We start from the raw sequence: 10,464 nt of genomic DNA on the forward strand, positions 1-10,464 counted from the left end.
GATTAAAAAAAGATTGACGAAAGGGATAAAGGAAAGGACTGGGAAGGGTTAGGAAAATTATCTATTATTTCACGCCAGTTTTCTGTGGGGGTGTGGTACTTCCCCGGTGCGAGCTGGCCCAATTTGTGTCGAAGCGCGCTCGACTCCCACATACAAAAAGTAATAAACAAGTCCTAAATAATTATGTATCGGAATTAAAAAAAAGAAATCAATTTCTTTTTTATTCTGTTTAAAATTATTGAATGAGAAGGTATTTTTTTCAGGGTTTGGTGGTAAATTTGGGGTGCAAAGTGACCGCATGGACGCTAGCGCCGTGGGCCATGACTACGTGGGCGTGGTCGAGAAACACGCCTCGCAGGCCGACTACGCCAAGGGCTTTGGCGGCAAGTTCGGCGTGCAGACTGATAGAGTCGATAAGGTAATCGAGGTTATTTTATTTCTGTAGGTAGTTATTTTGTAGATGTCTGTGGAGTTTGAAGCTGAATATGCTCAATATTGGTGAAATGTGGGTCAGAGATTTTTTTTATTTTTTTTTATTTAAATTCTTTGTACCATACAACATATCAAAAGGGACATTGAAGGGCACACATAACTCTGGTACAAATCGCAATCATAAAACCGCTTTATGCACACCATTTGATTTGAAAGCCTACAGCGATCCCCCAGCCAGGCAAACTTCGCGTGAGGAAGTAGTAACAGCTAGCTGAACTGACATTTTTGTTTGTTCTGTTGTTGCAAAAGATCTGTTAGGCTCTATAAAGAAAGCCATATATTCATAATCTGTTGTTTTGTATACAGAATTTGCACGTTATTTACAATGGCAGTATATGTGCCAATAATGCCACATACGAACGAACTAAACTCGGCTCGTTGACCACAACAGAGCGCGGTGGGGTGGGAGCACCGCGAGGCGGCGGCGCGGCACGGCTCGCAGCGCGACTACGCGGTGGGCTTCGGCGGCAAGTTCGGCGTGCAGGCCGACCGGCAGGACGCCGCCGCGCTCGGCTGGGAGCACCGCGACCTGCCCACCAAGCACCGCTCGCAGACCGGTCCGTTTGTGCCTCCGTCTGTCCTACAGCGACGACAGATACAGTTCTCAACAGTTCTCAACAGTTCTCAACATTTCTCACAATTTTCAATTAGTTCGGTAGTCGGTGAATCATTTGAGAGTGGCACTTGATGATTTTTATGTCAATTAATATTGTTTATTACATAGTGAACTCTTTATGTCATTGGACTAGTAGATAAATGCGATAATTGTGCATCTTTGTTTTCTTCGTTTCACAAAATTAAAAATTTACTCTTGGCACTATTATGAAATCGCAAATTATTTTAGAGAAAAACGTAATCAATTTGAACAAAGTAGAACAATGTAGATAACCAATTACATTCGCTCACACGCAGAAAGTGCGGGCAAGAAAAAAACATGTAATTATTTATTTTTATTCCTACGCAGACTATAGCGTCGGTTTCGGCGGTAAGTTCGGCGTGCAAACAGACAGACAAGACGCGGCCGCTGTTGGCTGGGAACATCGCGAGGAGACTCAGCGGCACGCCAGCCAGCTGGACCATAAGAGAGTGAGTTACTGACTTACTGAATGACTGACCGACTGATTTACATAAACAAATAGGTAAAAGCTTACATACTAAAAAAGGCCAAAGAAGCTTAGTGATAATATATACCTAAGAGAAGTATAGACAAGGCAGTCAGCTTATTATGTATAAGATAATAAGAGATTGAGTTACTGACTTGCTGACATAGTGGACAAATGCCTAAAATGCATAAAATAATATGTGTAATGCAAAATGCATAAAACAATAACTATACCATACTATTTGTTCTGAAAGATAACGCTAACGTCAATTTTATTGGCGATACATAAATTTCTACTAGGTATATTAAATAAAATAATGTGTATTAAATAAAATAAAAAAAAACAGAATACTTGTGTATTTTGTGCTTTTTTGTTTATGTAATAATTTTGAGCACTAAATTATTGTTTTTCCTTATAATATTTCCAGGGTTTCGGCGGTAAATTCGGCGTGGAAACGGACAGAGTGGACAAGTGTGCGCACACTTTCGACGAAGTGCAGAAGGTCGGCACCAACTACACTAAGCAGAAGCCGGACATTGGTGCCGCTAAGCCCTCCTCTATACGGGACAAGTTCGAAAATATGGCCAAGGAGAAGGAACAGGTGAGGTGGATGAAATTTTAAATATTTTTTCTTTATAAAAGAAGCATTTATGAAATAAAAAAAATTTATGTTAATATATTTGATTATCCTACTAATATTATCAAAATAATATGAATGTATGGATGTTTGTTACTCTTTCACGCAAAAAGCATATGTAAGGAACTGTATGATATTCTGTAGTCTGACTTAACATAGGCTACATTTTAGCTGGATAGCCCGCGAGCAAAGGCACAGGTTTAGGCTAGTTAGATATGTCTTTTCTTTTTTCGAGATAAAAAAAAGGTGTGGTTGCGATTCACACACGATAGAAGTGAAACTTCAGTAAATCGACAAAAGAATGAGATGAATATATATAAAATAGTATGTATATTTCTGTCTCATTCTTTGCCGGTTTCATTCTACACATTTTTGTATTTGTGTCTCTTACCTGTCGTTTTTTCCGTTGCATCAGGTTTGAAAACACAATGATTCTAGAGAAGTTTCACTTCAAAAAGTTCTACATAAGGGACAACTAAGGCTAAAATTACGCACTGTTGATTTTTATTTTGACCTATCGTCACATCTATCCGATAATATCAACACACGATCCGAAAAGCATATTATATCCTGCAGTATATCGTACATTGTTCTGTTTTTAACTGCATACGATCATATACTTTAAGGGATTATAAAATAGGCTTTTAGCTAATGCTGGTCCCTTAAGCGAACAAAATGAAATATATATGTAATTATATATCTTTTCAGGAAGCTTTGCAGTCAGTGCAAAGGATACGACAGGAAAGGCAACAAACCGATAAGAGTTTAAGTGAGAAGGTAACATGTTAGACCAGCTTTTGTCATACCACTGGTTATTTTCCGTTGTATACAAAGTATAAACCCCTTACTCATTTTGCAGGAAAAAGAACGCCTAGCCAAGGAGAAGGAAAGGAATCCCGAAAATGAAGAACCGGCGCCGGCGCAGCAAACAGCCCCCGTGCCACAGAAGCTGCCACAAAAGATAGCACCAGAGCAACAGAAGATAGCGCAAGAGCCACAGATAGTCCAAGAGCAGCAAACGCAAGCAACGACGTGTGAACAAGTTGATGTGGTAGCGTCGAGTGGCGCGGAGGAAGTGAAACCGACCAGCTTGCCGGATGTGACGTTGACTGGGGATAACAGGGAACCGGAAAAGGAAGAGGTGAATCTACACTAATATTATAAAGAGGAAACTTTAGTATTTTTAATTTTTTCTATGTTTGGAACGATTTCACACAAAAACCATTAGATTGATTTAAAAAGTTCTTTCAAATTTAAATAAGAATCATCAGAATCATTTCGCCCATTCGAAAATTAGAAGGAAACAATCGAATTGATAACCTCCCCCTTTAATCGAAATCGAGTTGAAAATCAACCGCCTTCCAATCCACCAAGGGTTACTAACCTCCCCTGCTCCAGATTTTGGAAAGGGGTCTTGCTCGGTCACCCATCAACGGTTACTAATCGCCCCCTATTGGAATGAGAACTTAATAACCCACCGAGGGTTACACCCTTTTGGAAAGAGAAGTCGATCTCCCGCCGAGGGTTACTAATCCCCCCCCTCCCCGGCAGGTGCAGCGGCAGCCCACGATCGTGGTGTCGCCGGTGGGGTGGGAGGGGGACAACGAGGCGGAGGAGGAGGACGGCTACGTGGCGCGCGCGCTCTACGACTACCAGGCGGCCGCGCCCGACGAGATCTCCTTCGACCCCGACGACCTCATCACCAACATTGTGATGGTGAGTGGTGGACTGGTGATCTGGTGAGCTGGTGTGACTGATGATCTGGTGAGCTGGTGAAATGGTGATCTGGTGAACTGGTGATCTGGTGAACTGGTGATCTGGTGATCTGGTGAACTGGTGAACTGTTTAAATGATTGGTTATCACCTTACCGATGGGTGTATTGTAGAAAAACTTAATAGGCTATCGACGGGGTGCGCATGCGCATGCATTTCTGAATTTTATCGGTCATGTTCATTTTAATGTAAATCCGTGTTTGTCTTAAATAAAAAAAAATGTGGTGAACTGCTTGGTGAACGCGTTCCCGATTAGGTGTATTGGAGATTAAGTTAATAGGCTGTCAACAAGTTGCGCATGCGCATGCATTTGTAAAATTTATTATCAGTTTTATTATTTATTTTGGTTTTTGTTCCAAATTAAGAAATTGGAATAAAATGATGATATGACCGCTCTATTCGCTTCTGGTGGTCTCCTCACCGATATATTAAGTAGATTGATTGTTGGTCGATTTATTGGTTTGGAATTAATAAATTTCAGTACAATTAAATGTAATCAATTTGGATTCAAAGTTTTAAAAAGCATTTGTTTGATGAATACATATGTATATAAGCGCAGGACCGATTTCAAAAATACTTTCAACATAATAAAGCTGCAACTTCACTGCGTGACAGACTGTATATATGTACCACGAGCGAATCCGGGGCGAACAGCTGGTTAATTATAATTTGTGTTTCTAGATCGACGAAGGCTGGTGGCAAGGTCTGTGTAAGGGCCAATACGGACTGTTCCCCGCGAACTACGTGCAGTTGCAAGATAAATAGAATCATTCCAATATATATTTTGTATTATTAAGTGAAACTTTAACAAATATTATAGGAATTGTTGGTAATTATGTGTAATTTTCATTTCATTGACTAGTTGTTTCGAATGCGGATGGATGTGAAGAAATATTTGGAATGTGAAACCGTAGAGTATTTGATGTAAGACAATGGAGATGGCGTTTTCGAGAATTCTGTAATTTTTTAAATCGTTTCTTTTTTGAAGTATCACTTCATGTTAAAATTTACAATTTTTTTGTAAAAACGATGGCTTTGGCACGTTTACAATTTATTGTGTTAGTATAAATATATATAATATAATGATTTTTAAACTATAAATTCAGAATAATCATATATAACGTTACAAAACGTCTAAATACGTTTTCATACAAAAATTTGAAAGACGCTCAAATAAAAACAGTGTTAAAATCATTTGCTGTACAAAAATCCACTTTGATACAAAATTTGCATTAATATATTAAACACAAACTAAAACATTATAAACTCAGAATTAACAAAAACAAAAACAATAATTCAAAAATTATTTATTCAACTAGACAAAACTATACTAAATCGACATAATATAGAAAAATATTACCACTAGTTCGGAGAGCAGTTTTTACAGAGAAGAGTCGGCAGGAAACTGTAGTTGTTCTTTTAAAATCATATCCAATGTCTTAAAATTTTATATTCGATAGAGAAACACACCTAGGAAAATTCATCCCATGTCTTATTCATACAAATATATAATATTTGAAACTATGTCTTTTCGAATATAAGGAAAATATATAGAAAACATATCCATAAATAAAAAATAATATAAGAAATCAATAACTCAATTTCCTTGACATTAAAGTATTATACAATTATTATTAGTTATAAAGCTTATTTTATTTTATTTTGGAAAAATTGTATACATAACCTGAAAGAAGTCTGTAATTGCTTTTTAATTCTTTTTTTATACTTGTCATGACTTAATGTTTCCAAGAAAATGTATTTTGAATCAGTATTTGTATAAGCATTTTAGTACATTAGTATTCTTATTATAGAAAAAAAAAAATTATAGTTTTTTCAAATACTTTTATGCTTTTTTAACTGGTGTTCCAAAAAACGCGATAGGTTTTCAATTCGACTTTTTTTTTATAATCTGAAGTTGAACCTTTTGCCCCAGTGTGGGTGTCGCTCGTTGTAGAAAATAATAAATAATTTATACAGACTGATGCAATATAAAATATAGTATAGTATACAATGAACTAAAACATAGATAATGTAAATACAAATACATATATGACTAATTGAGTGAAAGACATAAAAGTAGCCTTTATGTACTCGCATAAAATGAAATTGACAATTATGTATTCATTTTCTATTATTAATTAATAATAATAGACTCTCTCAATTTATTTTTTTCTTACAGCAGACCAACTTTTATATTCTTGTGTGTGTGTGACAGCTTCGTCTTGCACTCGCGTTGTTTCCATAATTCTGTATGTGTGTGTGAGAGTCAGCTGACTATTGACTTATATTTTCTTTTACAATACTAAAAAAAGAAAATTGCCAAATTGAATTCATATAGAATTTCAGAAGGAGAAGTAAAGAAAACAAGTATTTCTAAGCAGTATACTAGATATTTTAGATGCACTGAAGTCTTGAACAACGTGTGACCTCAAACGGAATTAACGAACAATAATCTAATGCCTAAATATAATCTATTATTATAATGTGTGAAATGATTTTCATACGATTTGTATGCCTGTATGTTATGTATGGGTCTTGTTCGTCTTTTATATATGTTTATTAAAGATTATCAATATTTTTGTTGGTTTTATTTCTTTGTAGCTATCAAACTCAAATATTTCTTTATCAATTAGACTTCTTATAGAAGCACCTTTGAATCGCCTTTTTACATAGCTTTAACGTTTATCACCGGTTCGAAATGCACTTTCTATAGACAGCCGGCAAGAAACTCTGTAGATGCTCTTTTATCAGTTAATTTATTATAGTTTCTAAGCAGATTATCTCTCTGCCCGAAGAGTAAAAAGGAAAAAATATACAGTCTGAGTCTTTTCACATTAAATATGAAACGAAAACAATGTATGACCCAGGGTCAAAAACTTAGCGCACTATAACTTGAGCATATTTTTAGATTAGCAAAAATCGATCACGAGGCGGGATTCGAACCCGCGTCTCCATACCGTAGCATCGATCGATTATTTTTTTCTATTTGATAACTTGCTATTTATAAAGCATTTGAATGAAATAAAACTAAAGTTATGAAAGCGTGTGCCTAAATTATTTTTCTAACTTAAATTATGAATATCATACCTGTGAAGTGTTTGGGGTAATGAAGTGGCTTCTCGTCTTCAATGTGTATAGTTTAATATATAAGATTTGAAACTCGATAGGCACCTTCAATTACATGTAATCCACGTGTGATAACCGCGTTTAAGTCCGTTGAATTTTGAAGATACAGCGTACCACATAGACGGACAAAAATTGTTTTATTTTAGGTTTACTGGTTTTCTTCTCTTATCGCCCCCTATCAGTTTTTTAGAAAAATATTTAAGGTACTGGCACTCGATTTTTACTGATTTATATGTAGTTCTCAATTAATTTTTGGTTTCTTGGTTGTTTTTTCGTAAAAAGTCGTTGTTTATGATAGATTAGGTACGTAACTTATAACAAAACAGTAAATTAATAAATATAGGTATATCGACCGTGTCAACTCAAGAATAAATATAAGTTAAGCGAGTGTCATAAAATAAATTCCTGTATGTATTTTTGAAATGTTCAAATACCAATACTTAGTACGAAAATGTCTACACGATGCTAAATATGCCATTAATTTGTGAGTGTTTCCATTTACATATAGTTTATTAGTAATGGATTCGGTATAAATAGGTTGGCTTGGTCGATTAAAATTATAGTGTCTCACCATGTACACGTCTATTGTCTTCCTAAGCTTGATCGCTTGGGCCCATTGCCTGGACCCAGAGGTACAAGAAAAGTTCGAGAAGTTAACACGCGACGAGTTTGTCGTTTATTTTAATAAAAGGAACTTCACGTGGAAAATAAAAAATAATGATTTTATCGATGAAAAGATTATGAGCAGCGTGGAGCTCCACTCAGTCGATATTCCGATAAAAATCAAAAGCATGGAAAGTGAGTCATCGATTTTGTATGTTCCAAAGGTATATGATGCTGCAAAATTTCATTCTACATGTCTGGCAATAGGTTTTTCAAGGAAAGCCGATAATTGTAGCTCAAGTTGGGCCATTAGCGCGGTAGAGGTTGCCTCAGATAGAACATGCATAAACATGCAAGATGATTTTTTCCAAATTATCCCATTATATATTGTTTCGTTCTCAGAATTTGATCTAACTTGTTGTAAAAAATGTTCGTCCAAAAGCTTTTGTACTGGAGGTTCACCCGAAGAAGCATTATTATTTTATTTGAGGAGTGGATTGGTGACTTCTGATTGTAAAGAAAAGCTCCCAGATCACGAGGCGTGCGTACAAGATTGTGACGATATGGATCAGTACTATTTGGCAGATAAACATTTCGGACAATCCATATACATAATGCCCGAAGACGACCCTGAGATCCGCCGGGACATATTCATTTACGGGCCACTGCTTGCTATTTTCAAAGTGTATGAAGATTTCAAAGATTACAGCAGTGGAATCTATGAGCATACACATGGAAAGTTTGTTGGGTACCACAGCGTCAAGGTAATTGGTTATGGTGAAGAAGATGGGACACCTTTCTGGCTGGCAGTGAACAGCTGGGGAAACGAATGGGGTGACAGGGGTATCGTAAAGATAAAACGCGGCCAAGCCTACGTTGATTTCGAGAAACGCATGGTAGGAGTAACCCCGAGATATCACAGACATTAAAATATTTGTCTTATCTATAAATTTCCTGTCTAATGTTTAAATAAAATGATCAGTAAGCAATTATGTGGATTTTATTTAACATTTCATTATTCGCACTCATACAATAAATTAAACATTTGTCCATCTGTTTATTGATTTAGGACCTCAAACAAGATAAAAATTTAAATTTTTGTAAACAGTTTAAGATTCCACATAAGCTACATGTTTCCTGGGTAATAGTTATATTATAATAAAACGTGTGTGTGATCATATTATATAAATTGATAAATATGGTCAAGGCCATTATTTGCTGTTATGAAAAAAAAATTGCTGTATTGCTTACAAATTAACAAAAAAATTTTTTCATACATATTATATATACAATCCCAGCATACTACATAATATTTTAAACTATGTCTTTTCGAATATAAGAAAAGTTTATAGAAAACATATCCACAAATTAAAAATAACATAAGAAAGAAATTACTCAATTTCCTTCACATATAAGTATTACACAATTATTATTAGTTATTAAGCTAGTATATTTAATTTTATTTTGGAAAAATTATTACCTACTTACAAGCATTCTGTAATTGCTTTTTATTTAATTAACAATTTTTCACGCTTTTATGATAACAAAAAACCTGTTTTAAATCAGGAAAAATAATGATAGTTTTGCCAAATATTTTTATATCTACTTTTTTAACCGACGTTGCCAAAACTCAGGGAGGGTCTCAATTCAACTTTTTTGGTTTAGTTTCTAGATAACTACTTGGGTTTCCAACCGATAGGCGTGATTCTTTTTGTGTTTGATAGTAAAATGTTGACATTTGGTTCCATTTTATAATCTGGAGTTGAACCTATTTTTGTAGAAAAGACTTAATAATTTATACAGACTGACGCAATACAAATTTTGATATAGATACAATGAACTGAAAATTATGTATAATATAATACCTATGAGTAATTTAATCAAAAACATAAAATTAGCCTTCAATTTATTTGTACTCGCATTAAATGAGATTGACAATTATGTATTCTTTTTGTGTATAATTTAAAAATTAAAAAAGTCTATGTTACTTAAATATTTACCTGTTTGTTATGTATGGGTCTTGTTGGTCTTTTATATATATGTTTATTAAAGATTATCAATATTTTTTTGGTTTTATTTCCTAGTATCTTTTATCATATTATAGTTACCTAGCAGACTATCTCTCCGCCCGCTCTTTCGCATGAAATTGAAAACGAAAACAGTGTAAGACCCAGGGTCAAACACACTATAAATTGAGAATATTTTTAAAGATTAGAAGAAATCGATCACGAGGCAGGATTCGAACCCGCGTCATTCGCCGTACCGTAGCAGTATAGCATTATATTATCTGTGGTAGCAGCGATTGATTTTTTTATTTTAATGTAGTGGCTGGCTTTTCGTTTTCAATCCATGTAGGTTAATATATATCATTTTAAACTCAATAGGCAGTTCCAATTACCATTAGAAAGCATGTTTTGTTAAAATACTCCGTAAAACATGTGAAAATATCTCTCACATGTCTGTAAAACAGGATGACGGTGATTAGAAATTTATTGAAACTCTCAATGAAATTGTGGACTCTTGGGAGATGTATTTATCTTATGATAATTTAGGAAATAAATAAATATAGGCACATGTCCACACGGTAGACATCTACCGTATCAACTCAAGAATAAAAAATAAGTAAAATGAGTGTAGTGAAATAAATTCCTGTGTATTTTTTTGAAATTTTCAAATACCAATACCTATTGCAAAAATGTCCGCACGATGCTAAATATGACATTTATTTGT

At 34.9% G+C, this 10,464-nt stretch overlaps 2 protein-coding genes across 2 annotated transcripts in view; both read left to right on the top strand.

Annotated features, from left to right (window-relative positions):
- Positions 1–6,580, top strand: part of LOC119829030 (src substrate cortactin) — an 11,539-nt gene extending 4,959 nt beyond the window's left edge. The window contains exons 5-12 of the mRNA XM_038351387.1: positions 264–418; positions 884–1,049; positions 1,457–1,578; positions 2,023–2,196; positions 2,941–3,009; positions 3,092–3,373; positions 3,784–3,948; positions 4,687–6,580. Of these exons, the coding sequence (XP_038207315.1) occupies positions 264–418; positions 884–1,049; positions 1,457–1,578; positions 2,023–2,196; positions 2,941–3,009; positions 3,092–3,373; positions 3,784–3,948; positions 4,687–4,770 (1,217 nt within the window). The 3' untranslated portion in view covers positions 4,771–6,580. The remainder of the gene's footprint in view (positions 1–263; positions 419–883; positions 1,050–1,456; positions 1,579–2,022; positions 2,197–2,940; positions 3,010–3,091; positions 3,374–3,783; positions 3,949–4,686) is intronic.
- Positions 6,581–7,703: 1,123 nt separating this feature from the next.
- Positions 7,704–8,663, top strand: LOC119829133 (gut-specific cysteine proteinase-like). The gene is made up of 2 exons (XM_038351533.1): positions 7,704–7,929; positions 8,002–8,663. The coding sequence occupies exons 1-2, from the start codon at positions 7,704–7,706 to the stop codon at positions 8,661–8,663; spliced, it is 888 nt and encodes a 295-aa protein (XP_038207461.1).
- The last annotated feature ends 1,801 nt before the right edge of the window (positions 8,664–10,464 follow it).

Source organism: Zerene cesonia, chromosome 9 (assembly GCF_012273895.1).
Source record: "Zerene cesonia ecotype Mississippi chromosome 9, Zerene_cesonia_1.1, whole genome shotgun sequence".
NCBI classification, from domain to species: Eukaryota; Metazoa; Arthropoda; class Insecta; order Lepidoptera; family Pieridae; genus Zerene; species Zerene cesonia.

Excerpts from the sequence above, each read along its gene's own strand:
- LOC119829133 (XM_038351533.1), top strand. The coding sequence starts at position 7,704 with ATGTACACGTCTATTGTCTTCCTAAGCTTGATCGCTTGGGCCCATTGC. Across the intron at positions 7,930-8,001 it reads AAAAATCAAAAGCATGGAAA|GTTTTTCAAGGAAAGCCGAT; the intron begins GTGAGTCATCGA and ends GTCTGGCAATAG.